A 20,709-nucleotide genomic window follows, 5' to 3' on the forward strand; every position below is an offset into this window, starting at 1 on the left:
GTATTTAAGTGTTTCAAATTTTAATAGATAAGGGTATATACTCTTTTTAACTTTGAGATTTTTCTTTGGATGGCAGAAAGCAGATGCTTTATGAAATAAAGCACTAATTGTAATGAAATATAATAATGTATGTATTATTTATGAATACATTTCATGGTGTAATATAAAAACACAGCAAAAATGGTTTTTCTTAAGAAAAGCTTATTAAGAAAATTTTTACAGCATCTTAATCTCATGCAATAAATTGGAGAATTCAATAAGTATAATGTTTTGCTTTTCATTACAAAAGAACTCTCAAGCTTCAAGCACTATTGCTAATATTATTATCTGCCTTCACTAATATTATTATCTGCTCTCAGCAGAACTTTTGGTTTTCTCTCTTGGATCTTGAGGAACTGGAGAGCAGATTTGAAATGATTAATTCATTGTAAATTCACATTTATATCTCAGCAGGTTCAGGTTTTTTGGTTTGGTTTGGTTTGGTATGATCTTTTGCCTAAGTACCTTAAATTCCTTGTACTTCATAGAATCATAGAATAATTGAGGCAGAAGGGGACCCTTGAAGATCATCTGGTCCAAATCCCCTGGGTCACAACATGGCCAGCTTTCAGGTTGTGTTAGGTTGCTCAGGGCTTTGCCCTGAGTTTTGAATCTCTCTACAGATTGTTTGTTTTGTTTCTGAAACATTTTTTTTTTTTAAACTAGGCCATGCCTTTTTTTCTTTTTTTTTAATAAACTTAGCTTTTTATTAACCACGTCATAATAAAGTAGGGATTTTCTGCAACCCAAAATATATTTTAACACTACTGTGCTGTGTGTTATATCTGGGACTGATGCTTCCTTTATCACACGTGTCATTAACATAAATGGAAGTTGTGTACATATGAGTGTTGATGAGATAATTAAAACTTGAAGTTTTCTATTTCTGTGTTGTCTTTTTTACGTTAGAATTGGCTAAATCAGAGAGAAAGCATATACGTATGATGCGTGGGTAAATCTCATTATAAACCTTCTAGTCAAAAATATTCTGTGCATTTCATATGACTGTTCAATTTTCTATATTACTTTTTATGGTACGTATTATTTTCCAAGAGTATAATCAGTGAAATTGTGGCTTTTTGTGTGTGCAGTTCAGGTTTTTGAGTAAAACTGTTAAACTGCATTTTCTGTCCTCAAGTAAGGCTGTCTGATAGTAACCACATAAACAGACATTCTTTCAGAAGCCTTCAGACATTTATAGGGTATGATTTCCACTGATGTTTCAGAAACAGCTTTATACATGAAAAGATTTTTTCTCGTGTTGAAATATAACAGTTGCAGTATCTTGTTATGGTCATGGAGAAAACATCTAATATGTAGATCAGTTATCATTCTTATGTACTACATCTTAGGTTATAGGTTTTGTGCTACCTCCTTCGTTTGTGCTGAAGCAGGAGCCTATTCACCCAATTGATTACTGGAACACTTTCTAAGTGTAACAGTGCTTCATTGTAAAATTGGGAAGACTTTTCAAATACACTCCTGAGAGATATGAACTCCATATAATTCAATAATTTCATTAATGAGTTTAATGGTTAAATAGAGTATTTGAGTATATTTTGCAGATCAAACAGAAAGAATTGCAAGTATTTTGGTCGGCTAAGTCAACATTCAAAATTATTTTAATGGTTGAAGTGATAGTCCAAAATCATCAAGATACAATTCATCAATGTCTAGTGCAAACTGCTAAGGCAGAATTTAACATTATCATTAACCTATTCCGATGGGAAAATATGTTTTCAATAAGTATCTATGATATTGAATTCCATGAAATAACCATCAGATTTGGTTCCCTGGACATGAATTATGATCCCATCTGATTCTGAAGTGACACTTCCTGTTTTTGAGGAGTGTTTCTGCATTTCTGGAATATCATGTGGGTACTCCAGAAATTTAGAAGTACCTAAAGTCATAAAAGATTTTTGTGCATTTTAAATGATGCCATAAGTCATACAGAAAACATTTCCGGGTTAGGAATTCAGCTTTAAAATCTGACTCTCCATTTACTTGACTGTGAGGCAGGCAGTTTAAGACCAATGCAAAACTGAATGGAAAAAACACAAAACAAGCCTGAAAAATCTGTTGTTGCTTGTATACTCAACTTGTACCACAGCAAATGACACAAAACTATTTATTTTTAAAATATCATATTGATAGTTAGTTTAAATTGAACTGAGTGGTTTATTTTCAGAAATTGTCTATTGTCAATAGGCACTAATTTCTAATACTGTCAAAAAACTTAGTAGGTCATTTCCAGTATCAGATAGTATGCTTGCAATATTATTACTGAGCCTAGAATCTTAGGATTCCCTTTTCAAAACAAAATAGATATTTAGCTTAATTCAGAAATACTTTTCTAAACTTAGTCCAACTTTGAAAATTGTCGGAATGTGGCAGTTGCATGTATATATTTTAATAAGGCATAAAGGTGCAACAGTGCACATAACATGAATAACATCCTTAACTTTTATAAATCTAAGCTCTTGGGTTAACATATGATGATATAATTTGCATGGTATGATACAACTGAATGAAAGAATGGATACAGTTTACCAAAAAATATAAATTACTAAATAAGTAAGCTAGGAAAATATCAACCTTTTATCTAAATAAATGAACGTGTGTGCATGTATGTGTGTGTGTGTGTACATGCATGTATGCAAGTTGCTCGTCTCTCTAATTCTGTCTCTGTACTATCCTTGGCCTGCATCCGTCTTAATCTTCGATGTTAAAGTCTGTTGTGGCAGAGAAAGGTTGGATTATAAATAAATGTCTTAAACTAAATTACATGGATGGATTAGAGAGACTGGAAAGTGAGGAGGAGTGTAAAGGGAAAGCTAAGTTTAAATATTTCAGGAAGTTTTTATACAGACCTGAATAATCAGGAGAATGAAAAGTACTTTTCACTTTCAAAGGTGTATAAAATGTCATGAGAAATGAACAAAAACCCAGACAATCTATTTCACAGCTTGAGTTCATAACCAAAAGCGACTGAATGTTATGCAGATAGAACCACTGGCAATTTCTGAGGTTATTCTTCCTCTTGAGTAGCTCGCAATTTTGTTTCTGCAATTGGATTTAGTCAAAAAGGCAAAGCAAATGGCAAAATACGTGATTTATGATGAACCTTGTTTTTAAAAAGACACAGATTTGAAAACTTTGAAGAAAAAATGCAAGCTACTTTTGATCACAAGAAATGTGTTGTAGGTATGTTTAACTAAGCAGGTAAACACAGAAGAAGATATTCCAGATAATTTTCTCCTGCCGTAATTTTCTCCTGCTGTTCCTTTGCTGTGACTTCTAGCGTGTTTTTTCTGCTTTTCTGACAAGACTTGGTAGTCACTGTTTAGATGTCCTCAAGCTTTCTGTGGTGGTACGCTCTCACATAAATTTGCACTGAATACGCGGATTAGACCTAAAGGGCTTGCTGATCCGGCTCCTAAGTATAGATCTTGTTAAGAAGAATTGTGCCATGTAATATTGGATATGAATAACTGATAAATGAAAAGCATAGTGCAGCTGCAAATTTTACCTTTCAAATTAGTATTGTGCTCATCTGCATCTATTTTACATTTCCAATCTGCTTAGTTTGAAAAGTTAAAGTACACATATGGAATACTTATACATATACTAGCTCCAGCAGTATTTTATAGTACAAGGGAGTAAAGTATTTCAGGAGGATGTAATATTCTTTAATTATTTTCAAGGTCATTCAAAGATAGGGTAATGATGAGTGGAGTTTCTGTTCTGCTACACAGAACAGTGAGCAAAAGAGAGATAGCATAGCCCTGTCTGTATTGCATTTCACAGTATCACTAAATGCATCTGCTTTTTGTCACTTCTCTCTCTACCCTTTTCTTTCCCCATTGGCAAGAAACAAAATATAGTGTGCTATGTGCTGGAGCGGGAAGCTGATGACAGAGAAAAAGTTAAGAATGAAAATTATCTTTGTATTTGCAACAAGCAGAACGACTGCTTGTTGTTGAAATTATCCTTCTAAAAGACACATCTGAGATCACATTTGAATCTTTTTACTTGTCTCTGTGTAGGTGGCCTTTTTGAAGATAGTGGTCACCAGGGACTGACTTACTCTTACCTCAAAAGGTGATGGTTAGTTTTTTGCGTGCTCTTGCATGTGGGGACAGAGTGGGTAGAATCTCTTTTTGCTTACACTTTGCTTGCTCCAGGGTTGAAAATTGCACTGGTTAGAGGAATGAATGAAAGGGAGAAGTCTGACCTCATAACCTGCTTCCTAGGTAGCTGCTAGACTACAGCAACTTGCATTCATCATTAGATGGTTAGTATTAATTAGAGCTTCCAGTTTAAAACGTCTGGCTAGTGATAAAAGTCCATGCAAGAGAAGTGCATAGGAGATGACGTTGGTTGGCATTCAAACTAAGTAGATAGTTTGGGATGTAAAACTGAACAAGTAAAACAAATAATTTAAAAAAGAACAAGTCATGCATGCAGTTTCTAATATGGAATTCAGCTGTGTGTTACAGTACATAATTCTCTATAAATAAGTAAGCAAAAGCAAGTGAAAAAAGACATGTAGATTTTATATATGTTGTTCTGCTTATTACCATTAGTTTGCAGAATTATAACAGAATTGAAAGTTATTAGAACTTTATGTAGCAGTTGCAAGTGGGATGCAAAGCTTGCTAACATATATTAATTTGCCTATAAAAATTGTCCATTTTTCTGAGCAATGTGTTGAAAATTTGCATTCGTTTTGTGCTCGTCACATATTTCTTTGTCTTAGAATAAAGAATTCCTGAGTTCTCAACATCTGTCATGGAGCTTTCTAAGAGTATGGATATATTTTTAGTAATGAGTAAAGAGAGCTTGAGAGACTTTTCTTAGGTGTTCCTGGGCCATCTACTTAAGAAAGGGGGTCTCTTATTTGTGCATCTCTTAGTAGGGTGGGAGTTTCGTAACGTCATAAGAAAACTAGTGAATTACATGAAATGTCTCAAATTTGTTGCAGAGTCTCAATGGAATGAGCAGTCAATTGCAGCTCAGCACACCTTAGTTGACAGTAGAAAAAGGTGCAGATGTTAAAAGTAAACTGCTGTCATTGTTTTCTTAGAAGAGAAACAGAAAGGATATTTTTATATTTATTTTTGCTTATTTCCCCTGATAAACAGCAAAGAAATTCAGACCAGAAGTGAGTTATTTGTTTAGGATCAGCTGTTAGTTTCCATCCGAGGTAGACTCTGCTCTGTTAAAAGCAGCCCCTGGGAGCAGACCCATTCTTACCAATTTCCAGTGGGGGTTGTGTGATCCTGGGCAAGGAAGGTGCCTGCTCAGCCTTTTGAGGATAAGACGCGAGCTCACTCGGCAAAGTCAGTCAGGTGGAAAGCAGCTCCAGCTAAAGCTGTGCAGTCATGTGGGCCCAGTTCTGTCTGCAGATTGACAAGCTTCAGTCTGTCAGTGGCTATGGTATAGCAGAAGCGTGGATTCAGCCTTCATCCAAACGGCAGGGGTTTTCAGACCAAAAACTGTCAAGGTGTTGCAAGAAGGTACGCTAGTTGTCCTGTACTTGCCTGATATTTCTCAAACAGTAATATGGTCCTGAAAACTGTGTGCATGCACATCCAGTCTAACACATTCCAGATACGTCACATCTGTAAAAACACATACAGATCAAATTTTTAAGGTGCCTGCCCAGTCAAGCTGAGGCTGAGGCTTAACTCAGGTTCAGAAATCCCTGGTACTTGCACTGTAGTAGTGTGCATATACATGTGGCAAGCCAATTTGTTTAGCTAAATTATAGCATGTCAGGTATAGACAGATCAGAACTCTTTCTGTACCTCAGTTTGAATCCATGAAATGGAATTTTGGCAGTTCGCTATTGCAACAGAATTTGTGAAGGCAAGCTCTAAAGACCGTGAAATGTTCTGGCATTGTATTTAGGGGAAACACATAAAAACCTTGCTTTCCAAAGGAAGATGATGAGGTGCCTGAAGGCTGAACAGTTGTGAGGGAAACCACTGTGGCTTCTGGCTCAGAAGATGCGACTTTTGTCTGCTGTGAAGTCGAAAGTCCGTCTCACCCTTTACTCAAGATCTCTCAGTAACAAAGAACTTGTGGAGTCCTGAATGTAGGATGCCTTTTCAACTCCATCTTTGAACTGCAAGCTTGAAATGGATATTAGTTCACATCAGGATCTCCACTGTAGGTATAAGAGAAAATCAAGCAGGAAAAAGTGAAATAAAAATAATTCTTCCTGCCCTGCGAGAGAGTGTAAGAGATTTTAGATTCTGGCATATATCAGATAGAATGGAATGGGATACAGTTTGATGTATGCAATTGAAGAAGAAAGAAAATGGTGTAACTGCAGCAGGCATAGAAGAAAGTAAGGTACGCTCTTGTAGCTAAAATGTACACTTGTGTGTGTATATGTATGTACATATGTATATGTATATATGTTTATATATAATGTGTGTATGTGTGTGTTTCCCTCCTTTAATACTCTAGGTGGATTCCAGACCATGATATAAGACAGGCAATATATACTGGCATTTAAAAGCTTTGCTATGATCTAAGAGCCAGCATGTTCAGTTTAGTCTACTAGCAGATGGAATCCCTGTTCTCTTCAGAAGACCATCTTTTATTTTCTGGGTCATCTCCCGGAGCTTAGCCTTGATGGGTGTTTGTGAAGAGAAAAATGGAGAAGGAAATGGAACAGTGTAACAGGTCTTAATAAATGCCTTAATTGCCCTTCTGCAATAAGATTAACACAGTTATTCCTTTACTACATAATGCAGAGTAATATATTCACTCAATAAAGTGCTACTTACATATAGAGGACTTAATTCTATTGTCTTTATGCATCCATATTGCCAATAGAAGTTCATGGAACACAGCTGTATCAGTGGCCCAGAAATTTTTCTTGCAGGAGAATTTTCAAATAAAAGTCCATAGAAAATAAATTTGATTTATGAAAACCTCATCAGATTTTATACTTAGCAGTAGGTCTATGAAATTTGTGTAATTTGTTCTATTACAATTACAGCAATGACAGTCAAATAAATATTTAATAAGGAACCCTCATGCTGGTATACTGAGAACATTAGTCATATGCTTGAAAGCATTTTGAACGATGCCTTCTTTTTGCAAGATATAAAGAATACCTGGTAGCAGTCCAAACCTCCACTGATTTTATTGTACTGTACAGTTTTATTGTCTCAAAAAGTTTTAAGTGTAGGTCTTTACAGGTGGTTGCCTGCTTCTTCGATCAGAGGACTTTAACGTCCTTGCATTAAGAAGTGTACAATAGGGTTAAAACAGAGGACATAACTGGGTTGCAAGAACCAAGGTATGATTCCTCTTTATTTCATAGAATCGTAGGGTTCTTGGCTGCAAGGAACATCTGGAAGTTATCTGGTCCAGCCTCCTGCTTGAAGCAGGACTAGTGCCAGTCCTCGATCAGGTGAGCCATGGCTTTAACTCAGTCTTGAAAACCTCCAAGGATGGAGATTTCACACCCTCTTGGGGTAACGTGTTCTAGTGCTGACTTACTCTCCCAGTGAGTAAGTTTTTTTTAATATCTGAACTGAACATACCAACCTGCAGTTTGTGGCTGTTGCCCTTGTTACATCACTTGCCACTGCTGAGCAGACTCTGGCTCCACTGTTTATATCTGCCCTTCAAATAGCTGTAGGTGGCTATTCAGTCACCCCTCTTCACCAGGCTAAATAAGCCCATCTCCCTCAACATCTACTTATAGTTTTACCATGAAATAAATTTCAGCAGTCCATAATACGCACAGTCCTATGCAAAAAAAATTCTAAAACAGTATTTCTTGAAAGACTAGTTCTACAAAATAATTTGTTTAATAAAAAAGAATGAAGGGCTAATGAATACTTGGAAGAGACCTGGCAGTTCTAAGGTTTCATTATTCAAAGAGCATTTGTTTTTTGAAATGCATTTAAATCACAAGTTTAAAAGCTCAATATTTACTTCTGTTTTGGCCTACAAAATTGTGTAAGCAGTTTATTAAATATGCCTTTGTTTTGCTTAACAAGATCTTTTTACAGGGAATATCAGCTGTTTCCAGCACTCTCTCTCCCAAACTTCAAGTATGGTGGTACCTAATGAGTTTTAAATTGTTTGTCCATTCTTTCCGTCATCTTTCCCCTCTCGCCTTCCCTTTTCTTCACTCTCTACACTTCCTTCTCCTCTTCTCCCTTTCTCTTTCCCTCCCCTCCCTTTTCCTTCTCTTCCCTTTAAGAGATACCAGTACTATTTATGAAAGTTAACTGCATTTTTTAAAGTTTTTGGCATTAGTCTGTGGTCATTTTAAAGCTAGAATAGGATATTTTAAAACCAAAAGCTCAGAAAAGGAGAAATGAAAGGGAGTTATTTTAAAAAAAAAATATCCTAATGCTCAGTAAGCTTTGAGCATCTATGTATTTTAATATTAGCTGTTACTCAGTTGAGGGAAAGAAGTATATCTTGTTAGTGTAATAAAAATCATCTGTTGGCTTTGTCTTCTGCTGCTGAAAAAAAAAGTTATTAAAATAATTCTTACTAAAAATTAAACTGACATTTAATGTAACTGTATACATTGCAGCTAAATACAATGCAATCAAAGCAGCAAAGTAGGATACTTATTATATAAAAGAACAGTACAGAAACTACTGAATGAAAATGGTGTTGTGTCAAACCTGAAGAAATGCTAAATGGCTTATGGAAAAAAGTGTTGGGCTTTTTAAGAACAAAATGAAATTAAAGGAATTGAAGAGGAAGAAAGATTAGCTTCCATCAGATTTCATGCTCAAATTTCATGCTGATGATATGAAAAATCATGAATGTTAGGATGAAAAAATATTACCTTACAAACTGTCAGTATCTACATTATATGTTCTTATACACTCTTACTATGTACTTTTGTACTTGCATACTGTTTTTATATATTTTAGAGGGTTCCTGTGGGGGAAGCAAGAATAGCTAGTTGGTATTAATACTGATTCTACAGGAGTTTGCCTAAAAATTTTGGAAATTTATAATTTTTGAGAGTTTTACTTTTGGCATAATGAAAATTGCACCAGCAAACATTAGCATAAAAAATCACAATTTTTAATAAATTTTCCTCCTCTGACCTATCCCTCCTTACACATGCATCAGGTCAAGGATGTGGAAATAACTTCAAACTTTCTCCAAGGAAAGAAAGACCAGTTATAAAAATAGTAAGAACACAGCCTGATTGTGGAAAACACAGACTTAAATCTCTGGTCAGCCAGGATAACTAAATCTTCACCTTTCATCTAGCATATCCTTTTTGGTTGAACTAATTGAACCTATTGGCTGTGTGATTGGGCAACTTCCTCATGTGTATTTTCATGAACAACTGAGAAGGATATTTGGTTGCATTCTAGTGTCAGAGATGCTTTTGGTGAAGTAAGGAAACTGTTTTGTGTCAAAATTTCAGTGAAAGCTCTTTATCATTTTTAATGGGAAATATAACCTAGAATAGTTTGAAGGTTTCAGTGCTGGCAGCATGCCTAGTTCTTGGAGCTAAAAAAGGAGAAATGAAAGTGTGCATGTAATGCCCAGTTTTCTAAAATGAGATCAGTTTTTCTGGCCCCTCTACTCTGATGCCCAGAGTAGAAGCAAGGGAGTTACTAGAAGTAGATTTTACTATAAGGCATGCTGAAATTGCAAGGGGTGGAAGGCAAGGAGAAAACTCTCTTGGGATTCACGTTGTACCAGTAGGCCAGGAAAATTGACTGTATACTGTCTTTAGGTTTAGGGTATGGTATACAATTATTAAAGTCATCAGCAACTTCAGTGAATTAAAAAAAAAAAAAAAAACTAAGAAAACTGGTAGCAAAAAACAACAGCTGAGTTGAACATACCTGAGGGAACTGCTTCCTATTTGCAAGAAATATTTGATAGTAACCCGGAAGAATTTTGCCATGCACTGAAAGCAATGGAAATATACAAAGCATTTTTGATAGATGTAGATGAAAAGTAAAACTAGTGTGCTTTTGCTTTATTTTAATTTAGAATATACATTTAAAAACTAAATGTTATTTTCTTGGTGATAAGACCCAAAATCTACCAAAATTAGTTCCTAGATGCACAGGATTGTTGATAGGGTAGGAGGCTACTCAATACAAGTAGGAAATTTGTACCTAAAACATTTTTTTTTATGTTATTGTCAAATAGATGTAACAGAACAATTTAAAAACAAGTGTCATGATAATATGGGCTCCATTATCCATAGGAGTACTAATAGGTTTTTTTAAGCCTACAGCCTAAAAATATTACATACAATTAGTAATTTTTCATTTTTCTCAATACTAGTATTGGCAAATATGTCATTTGCAAAATATGTCATTTGCAAATACAGTTCATGAAACTATGTTTCTGGGTTGAATGAGTTTTTCTGAACGGTTTACTGATATAACGATCCATCTCAGTAGGTTATTTCTGTTCCAAGAATGTTTCTCCAAGGACTTTCTTTCAAATTTGTATGCTATGCTGTGATTTAGATTAAATACAGAATGAAAGTTTTTTTTTTTTAAATAAATGAGTTAGAAAATGAATAAAGCCTTCTAAAGAAGACCTATTCCTTGCTACATCATAAGTATGTTAAATGGCAGAACACATCTTCCGGGTTCATGTCAATTCAAATATATTATAAACTCGTGTTATCAGTCCACTAATTCATTCTTTTCTAAGGGTTTTGGATTACAGCCTTGCTTACTTTAATTTCATTAATGTACAGCACTGTACATTTTATAAGTGTTCCACTAGAGTACCTCATCTTTTCTTACTAGTTTTATTTGAGTAAAAATAGCTATCAAAGATAATCCCCTGGATAACTGTAAGCTGCTGATGCTACCTCAATTGTATGCTTGCCATCTCATAATCCTGAAACTACCCAATAAAAATAAAAATTATATATATGGAGAAGAAGAGCTTAACAGGGTAATTGTGTTTTGGTGACTGTGCACAAGATACTAAAGTTATTTTTGAGGGCATTGTTTTTTATATCAACTGCAGAAAATGCTTTTATGAGTCATATTATTGAACATTATATTATATTGCTTATATCTGATATTTAGTGTATAGTATATAGTGTGTGCACATATACTATATATAGAGTACTGTATATAGTGTTTATGCACAATATGCTAGTATGCATTGTTCAGATATACACACTATATACTATATATGCTATATACTGTATATCTTTGAGATATATATATATACTATAGATCTTTGATTCACAAGAATTTAAAGGCCTAATCCTGTTTCGGTATATATTAATGGATGTTACTCCAATGATTTGAGTGGCAGTAGTGGCTTTTTTTTTTTTTTTTGTCATCCTAATACACCACTTGAAATATTTTCATTATTGAAGTTCACTTCATTGTGTTAGTTTAATTCTGACATTTTTAGCCAGATGCTTGAAGCAGCATTTATGAAATTAATTGTTATTTGGGCAAAGCAGACAGATGGAACTGAGAAAGCATGACTGTTTCTGCAGATGAATGTTTCCTGTTTTGTAGCAAAATCCTTGTTTATCTGTTTTTTCCTGTATTTTTACCCTGGGGCAATTTCTAACTTTATTTTGGCAACAATTCTGTGAGCTAACTCTTTGAGGCACAGGTAGAAAAACAGTTTTTACACTCTTCCTTCCATTGCACAAGCACTTAAATTGGACAAAAGCACGATGGCCAACCCACGGAGACCAAGGTTTTAGGAGAAGTTCCTCAAATTGTGTGACAGCTACAAAATTCTGAGACGTTTATACAGAAGCTCGATGTTGCACTACCAGAATTTCCTCACAGCTCTCCTCCCATGTCCTTGTCTTCTGACCTTAAAAGACTGTGGGTCATCATCACAAAGAGAAACCTATTTAAAAGTCATAAAAATGCTCTTCACTTTTTCCTCTGAAAGAGATTCATATGTTTCCAGGAGACTCTGTTTTTTCTTAAGAGTAGTCAATTGTGTGTAAGAGCTGCAGCAAAATACTGCTAAATCAAAGCACTCCACTTACAAACCTGCTCTGTATTCAGTCTGTGTACATAATAAGGATTTAGACTAGAGGGAAAGGAATAGCAAAAAAACTTCCTAAAATCTGCAGTGCTTCTTAGACAGAAATTTTGCACTGCTACCACTATCTGAAATACATATGAGAGAAGATGATATTTCAGCAATGATAGCTCTCAACTACTGTGTTTCGAGGTAGATTGATATCCTACTTTGTTAAGATCTGATGTCTGCAAAAAGCTGAAGTCAGGAACTAGAAGAACATTGTTCTGTGCAGCAGGTAGCTCTCCAATGAAAACATTGTATTGATGTAAATGATATTTCTGTTAACTGACCTGCTTTGTGGTCAGCAAAGCAGCTAAGATCTGCTTTGTGGTTAAGGTAGTGTATCCGTACCATTAGTTCCCTAACCTTCCTTGTTTTGGTGATGGTTTACGTAATGCATCACAGTCCTTTAATGATTTCTGAGCTAGATTTTCTTTGGGAATAGGACAGTTTGATATTCCAGACAATGTCCCTCTCATTCTAATATAACCAGGCAATATAAGCAACCTAGCCCTGGACCAGAAAATCAGATGCTGGTTTTTAGGTTTTTGTATAGTTACTTGGATTTATAGTACAAATCATTTCACAGCAAATCTTGTGTCAAACATTGCTTTTTCCTATAGTTCTTCTTGATAGCAGTTTAAAATCGTAATAATAAACTAAATTTTTCTAGCTGAAGTGCTTACGCTCCATATTTGAAGTAGTTTGACCACTAATTATGGAGTTTCTGTAATTTTTCTATAATATATCTAATATAGCCATCATTCTGTGGCTTTTTCTGTACTGTGTAAACCCTTTAACATGTTAGATCTGCTTGCAAATTAGAAGAATCTTTACAATCAAAAATAAGGACTTTAACATTAAGCTTTAGGATTCCTGCCACAAATAGGTTGAACTGAATTTTGTCATGGTCGTTGTCTGTGGTTGTTTTCTGTGGTTGTTATCAGTTTGTTTGTTTGTTTGTTTGTTTTTATTATGGAGTACAAAAAAACACCACCTGTTCTTTACCTACTGTTTCAGAAAGAGTATAAAGCATTTTGTTTTAAATTCTCTATACAGTAAATGAAAACAGAACCATAATACCTGTTACTTCTTGTGTTATGATCTCCTGAAAGGCTTCCATGCAATGTGCATCTTCCCTGTCTGGCTTCTCACAAGTCAAAACACTGAGACCTGAGTTATTCTGTGTCATGTTGAGTCCCGCTATGCCTGCAGAACTGGCAAGACAATCTTCTACTTTTTCCTCCCTGGAGTAATTCCTCCAAGGCTGCTCCTCAACAGAAGCAGTTACTATGTGAAGAATCGCTGTAAAATCAGTTAGTCTGCAAAGTGGAATACTTCAGATAAAGCATATAGGTGCTATGATTAGGTAGCTAGTGTGAAAACATAGGTAGATAGGGGAGGTAGAAAAAGACTGAATATGATTAAGCAGCCTCAGTTCTTTGAGACTTGATATTATTGCCAGCAGCATTATTCACACAGTGGTATACAGTTAATCAGTTTTTTCACATTCTTATATTTAAAATGAAATTCCTATATTTCTTTCAGAAAATGATAGGAAATTTTGAAGTTTATTACTTCAGTGATGATTGAAAACTGTGATCAAAATACCTGCTGTGGCCAGGACTGCGAGCTATGGACTCCTTCTATAAAAAGAATTTAATTTGTACATGGAAAGATGAATAAGCCGTTTTTATGCTTAGATGAAAGACACAAACCTTAAAAGAAAGCTGACTATTAAACTACTTTATTAAGAATTTGTTTCCATTCCCAGCATATCATTTCAAAAATACAAAGCATGTTTAGCAGGCAGTGACAGCTTTCCCTACTCTTAGTTTATTTTAAGCCCTGCACATTTGTTTTATACTATGGGATAATTCCTTTTATCTAGCACAATTATTCTATATTGTCTTTTATGCCTGGACTGTCTAAAGTATTCTGATAAGCAACATGCATTTTTTGTTTTCATTTCGTTGTTTTTTCCTGGAGAATATAGCTAGTAATTTATTTCCTGTGTAAAGGTATCCACAGCATACCATTACCAATACCAAGTGGTGCCAGTTTTTGAGTCTGTCATGCCATCAGATTTTAGTTGGGTTAATTCTGTAAATGTATTTGTGAGAATCACTGTAGCTGTGCAGGGGATTTTAAAGTAGACACTGATTCTTTAAATACTGCATATGTAAATAATTTTATTCATTTAAATAGGCCCCAGGACTCACTCGAGTGTTTACAGAACTGGATCCTTAGGTTTTATGTAGTTAACACATTCACATTTTATTAAGTGTAGACTCATAGCCATGCTTTGATGTTGTTTAAATTTTAAAAACATTTACAGTAACACTAATTTTTAGTATGCCCCAAGGTTTATTTTCAATGAAATTATTCAGCCTTGGAAAGTAATCATGGCTGAAAGGCAAATCAAACGCTGCTACTGCTTGTTTTATGTTTTTAAATTTCATCTAACCATAGCTGAATGTTATATATCATAATCTTTCTCTTCTTCTCCAAATTTGATTCTTATTCTCATGATGGCACTTTGTTTTTTCATGATATGGTTCTTTTTATAGTTTGAATCTTATGAAAATGATAAAACTAAAAGTGCTGGAAAACCCACAATACTACTCTTTTCTTTGTAAGAAAATGGTTATCATGTTTCAGTGGCAAATTCAGGCAAAGTACTCATAATAAAGCATGGAATGGGAAAGTTACTGTTTTTCCAAAATTCATTGAATCCATTTAGCTCCGCTAGTAATGGGACTTCTGTCTGCTGTGGAAACTAAAAGAAAAATGAAAGAGAAATTATAGTACATCTGGACTCAAAAGAATAGCAAAGAGTGATGACAGAAATAATTATACTTTCATTAAATATAAAACTTGAAAAGCAAGCCTAAAGCAACTATTAGAATAGTCTTCTATAACGAAAAGAAACTAGGCTCCGTAGAGCCTGGCAAAGAGAGAACTGGCTCTTTCTCAAGACACTGCAATTCTATGTCCTCTTGTAAGATCATACAGTCCCTGTTTTTCTGAGCAAGACGAATAGTGACGTGCTTCGACCAGTTCATCCAGTGTGTGCCATTCCCCAGTAGGAACCTGACCTCTGGAGAGCTCACCACAGAGGTGGCAAACAGCAAGCAGACGATTGCTGTAGAGACAACAAAATAAAAGTTTTCTTGTAAAGACAGGGTCATGGTCAAAGGACTCATTACGGATCTAAGCTTCCACATGCGTGTGCAGCATTGGTATTAGTAATATGCAGTGGTAACATAATCTCCAATACTACATTCCCATAGATGATCATGGAATGCAACATCCTTTTTCTGGATTTCATTTCTAGATTTGTTGCTGTATGCTGTCAGCATAACTGTATTCTTGAAACTGTACAATTTTCTTTCGGGCAAGTTCTTCCCCTTGTTTTCTGCTTTTGATATCATCTTCAGCTGGAGTTCCAGAGGTGTGCTCAGATGCATGGAATACTCCCACCGAGGGTCAGTCTTGATTTCCGAAAGCATGGTACTTACTGATGGACATCTTACTAGGAAATCTTCTGGATACTGGGGGAAGGGATTGTGTTGTCTCTCAAGTTACAAGAATACTGGCTTTAAATCCTAAGTTCAAACCTATTTTCTTCCTGAATCACTTTGTTCATTATAACTTAATGTGCTTCCCCATAGACCTCTTCTTAAATATGTACAGACATGCTTAGTTCAATTTCAGATCCTTAGTAGACAACTCAAAAATCTTTCTTTGATCATCATGAGAACCTGTTATTTTAGATCTTGAGTGATATATGGTTGAACTTTCAGAGCATAACATCAATAATTCACAATAATGTGCACGTAGCTCCATCAAGGAATGTAGACCAAGGATGGTTGGTACTGCTTTCCATGAGGGAGAAATGGCAAGCCGTGAATTGTGTGAAAATGACTTGAATGTATGTCAGATGCCAAAGAGTCCATTGCCAGCTAGGAATACGGAAACTTGCATCATTTTTTTCCAGGTTTGGTTCTCTTGTGCTGGTAATCTGAACATAAAATATCTATCATCATCAAGTTCCTTAATTGTTGCCTATGATTTCTGTAACACCAACACAAAATTCCTTCAAAACACAACAACGTTTATGCAGATTAAAAAAATGTAGACTGTTGGCACTGAACAAGGCAGCTAATAGTTTGGAACAATTAACTGTTTAAAAATTGGGCACCTACTTGCAGGTGAAGCAAACAAATTACAAAATTGCCTTCCTTTTTTTCAATGTATTGCCTAATCAAACTTTGTTCCATATTTTTCTTTCCTTCCTTTAGCAATGGTTGTTCTGAGCAATTTGGAACCAAATACGACATATGAAATCAAAATAGCTGCTGTTAATGGAAAAGGGCAAGGAGAATATAGCAAAATCGAGATCTTTCAGACCTTACCTGTCCGTGAGTAATATCTGTGCTATTAAATGAAAATGCAAATACTTATGAGAGTATGTAACCTTCAGATCAGCTAATAATTTAAAATGTGATTCACTGTGGATAATATTATTTATACTTAAGGAAAAGCTTGTGCTTCTCAGTATATAACATCAGTCTTCGTAAGATTGTAAATTTCTCAAAAATCATGTTTTGCTCCCCTTCTTCCTGCACCCCTAAAGTAATATGGATGAATTTAAATTGGAGAATTTCTCCTGCTATTTATATTTTATAAGACTTAGCCATATCTTGATGTTTAGAGAAGAAGACATGAAAGATATTAGGAAAGATTAAGGACATTTTTTCAGTTATACCCGGGTTATTATAGGCTGTATGCAAAGGGAATTGACATTTTAAGAAGATATTTCTTAAGTAAGTTATGCTGCCAAGAGTTTTGTGGTTATCCAGCCTCAAATAGAAATCATAAGCTATAGAAAAATGATGAGAATAAACCATATAAACTAGGATTACATGAAAATGGCAAATGCTACAAAGCCACTTCCATGTTAGTTGTGAACCTCATAGGCAAGAAATTCAGATTTAAATGTTACAGGCTAATGAAAAGTATCCTCCCCAAATTATTTTTAAATAGAAACAATAATAAATAAATGAAATACAAGGAGAGAAGAAAAATAAAGAACTACTAAATGGCTTTGTATATCTTTGAAATAGATACGCCAAAATATGTCAGGCACTGTCAGTAGACCAGTCTCTAATAGTCTGCTGCAACTGAACAATTTTCAGAGTAGAGCATTATTTAATATAGTTAAGAATACTATAATCTGCAACTAATGGAATGAACAGTAAAAGTCACCCAACTACAAAGAACATAAAATATTTTCCCCATGTTATTATGTTCTATTCTTATTGATAGGTTTCTTCTGTCTAAAACCTGTAACTTGGCAGCTTTCAATTTTCTTTTTGTTTAAATTGTATGGATATTCTAAATATATTGAATGACAAGTAAAACGATTTGTGCCATTCATATGGCACATTATACCCAATAGAGAAGTGATAGAAACTAGTAGAACTGATAGATATACTACCTGATAGAAAGCTAAGCAAATTGAATATTGAGATTTAAATCAGTTTTGGGTTTTTTTTTTTTTTTTTTAAAACAAGGGGCAAACACAAATATTACAATTATTACAACTGTTTCTAAAGAAACAGGATCTGTCTGAGCGAATGGAAAGTCACAGATATTTTGAAGACACTTCCACGTGACAAAACATGGTCATCTGAGATCTGATATAAAACTTGATAATAGGCATTGTATTTATAAATGATAATTAATCAGTGAAATGCTGTTGGCCAAGTGGTATAATCTATTAACCCTTTAATATGTACATTTAAGATGATTTTTATCCATTCATTGTTGAGAACATTTTCTTTGCTTTTGATAATCTTATTCTTTACATTTATTCGTAATAAAGCCGATTTTTGTTATTTTGTACTCTAAAAGTATCTAATTTTGCCACAGCACAATTATCAAAGACTAAATTATTATCTGAGTATCAGTATTACAATTTAGATCTCACACAGAAGACTGAAGCTCAGTGTTAAGTTTAGTATTAAGGATATGTACACTCACTTTGCTGGAGTATAGCTTGCAGCTTGCCAGCATTGTCAAATTGATGGCTAAATAATTTCTGAATTAAGTTACATTTGAAAGCATCAGAAGTCAAATCAAAGAAACTGAGACCTCTTTTGTACTTTTGTATCTTTTTGTTTCTTGTGTGAAATTATTAATCCAGGGTAGAACACACCTTAAGCAAAACATCTAACACATTTGTTAGTATGTTCTGCAGTGCTTGGAAGGGTCATACTGATTTAAAAGATTTGGATTAATAATTTTATGGACAGACTTCTAGCCATCATTTAAGATTTATCTCATTGCCGAATTGTTTTTATCAAATTTTTTCTTCCTTGCTTAGGGGAGCCAAGCCCTCCATCAATTCATGGACAACCAGGAAGTGGCAAGAGTTTTAAACTTAGCATAACTAAACAAGATGATGGAGGTGCCCCCATTTTGGAATATATTGTGAAATACAGAAGTGTAAGTATTTCAGTTAATCAAAATAGGTGGGGTTTGCTTAGTAATATCTGCTTTTAATGTAGAGAATGTTGTTGATACAATTTGAAATGTAACAAAATGGTTTGAATGCTTTAAAATGTAGAAAAAACATCTAAAATAGAGTATATTGTGTTTTGCCTTGTGACTAGGCTGCTAAGGCCAGATTATCAAAAGCAAGCAAGCAAAAAACGCTCCTCCTTCTCCTAAATGTATAATGGAAAGGTCATACTAACAAGAAAACTTACTATATTCTTTGTTTTGTTACCTGGTGTTACATGGCAAGCGAAAAACATTGCGTTCAGTGTAGGAGATTAGCAGATAGGAACGTTACATAACTAAAGACTATTTATTTGAAAAGCAAATTGATCATCTCTTATAGCTGTATCTGTTTATAGAGAAGTGCTAGAGACTGTATTGCAGTTCTCTAATTTAAATGAAATTAATCATCTGGTCAGGATGTGTATTTTCTGTCTTTCTAGATTCCAAGAGTTAGTTTAAAAAGCCAAATAATTTACAAGTTGCTAGGACTTTCATGTGTTTCAGTGTGTGTTTCAGGTCTTTAACAGCTATCTTGCAGAGTTTATTGGTCTTCTAACAGCTGGTATTCTAGCAAGTTTAGAAAACAGTCTCTTTTGCAATGTGTAACTCTTCTTTTATCTTCCGTGGAAAGTAGATAGCTTTCTGAGAGTTCTTATTCATTAAAGTAGCTCAAATGTCTTTCCTTTCTTTGATATACTATGAAATGGTCACAAATGATTTAGTAGAATACAGCTGGCAAAAGCAATGAATTGAATTCAAAAGTATGCATTTCTAATAACTTTTTCATATTCTTTTAGGAGGTTCTTACCACTTGCCACTGACCCATGATTATCTGACTAGACCGAGTAAGAAGACATTTTACTAGAGTATAATAGCAGCCTTACACATCTATTTCAAGAGTCTGAAAGAGATTAGGCATAAAGCACTACATATTTAGACACATTAAACAGAAGGTAGTGAGGTATTTCATGGAAATTAGCAACCTTTGAGAAAGTAAATGCTGAACCTGTTTAAAACCCAATAGTTTTTGTTACATTTCCTGATGTTTCTTATAATGGAACTTTTTGATGTTAGCTCTGGGCCTATCCAAGTTCTAAACTTGGCATGTAAAGTGATTTTCCTAATCTAAGTATAACCAGAGAAGATTGGTCACTCAAAATCAATTGAGAAAAAGGTGGTAGAGCTTTCAGGAGCAGACTAAGGGAATAACCAGCAGTTATTCTGGTTTATCACTGATCCCTAAATCTTAACTGACCTTCTTAAATGGCTTTCAGTCCCATGAATGTACAGCGGATTTCAGAGAAGAAGAAAAGGTATTTTAAAGAAGAGATAGGGTAGTAAAATATGCAAGAAAAAAGATACAATATAGCTTTGTGGGAATAAGCTTCCTAGTTAGATTAAGTATTCTAAGTATTCATACATGGGAAGATAAGAAAACACAAATGGTTAAAATTTAGTGTCAAGGTATGATTTTAAGTATATATTCATGCAGTATATATTCATGCAGTTTTTAAGTAAGTTAAATAAATTTGGATTTATCCTGAATAAACTTGGAAACTTGATTTCGATCTAGTATTTTGACTAAGGTATAATATTATTACATAGAAGATTACTTTTCGTGTTTATTGTTGAAAGATAAATGTACAGTTTAGTCATTAACTTGAAACTTAAAAGGTTAGGGAAAAAACGTTTTTATTTGGACCTCAAATCCATCTCTCCTTGAGCTTCCAATTGAAAAAGCAATTTGACTAAATTAAAGACCTCCATGCAACAAAAAAAGCACAATAATAATTTTATGGTGTTTTAATCAGAATGAATGGATGCTATTTAAAGTTCTTAATTATCTGTTGACTACTTTTCTTCTATCTTCCCCATTGGTTCTATTTTATTAGCTTTTCTGTAACTCCTGCCAGCCTCATTACTAGCACCTGGACAAATGTATTTGCTTACATGTTTAAAGAGCATATTAGATAACAGTCTCTATATCAGTGGCTTTTTTTTTCATGCTTCATAACAACTCATATCTTATTAAGGATCAGTTCCTTC

General features: G+C 34.4%; 1 protein-coding gene across 2 annotated transcripts in view; it reads left to right on the forward strand.

Moving 5' to 3' along the window:
- The window catches only part of NCAM2 (neural cell adhesion molecule 2), a 321,807-nt gene that overhangs the window by 250,689 nt on the left and 50,409 nt on the right, over positions 1–20,709 (forward strand). For both annotated transcript variants that reach the window (XM_068911269.1, XM_068911278.1), the window contains exons 13-14: positions 16,398–16,517; positions 18,485–18,606. In XM_068911269.1, the coding sequence (XP_068767370.1) occupies positions 16,398–16,517; positions 18,485–18,606 (242 nt within the window). The remainder of the gene's footprint in view (positions 1–16,397; positions 16,518–18,484; positions 18,607–20,709) is intronic.

The sequence above is a fragment of the Struthio camelus genome, chromosome 1, assembly GCF_040807025.1.
Source record: "Struthio camelus isolate bStrCam1 chromosome 1, bStrCam1.hap1, whole genome shotgun sequence".
In the NCBI taxonomy this organism is placed as follows: Eukaryota; Metazoa; Chordata; class Aves; order Struthioniformes; family Struthionidae; genus Struthio; species Struthio camelus.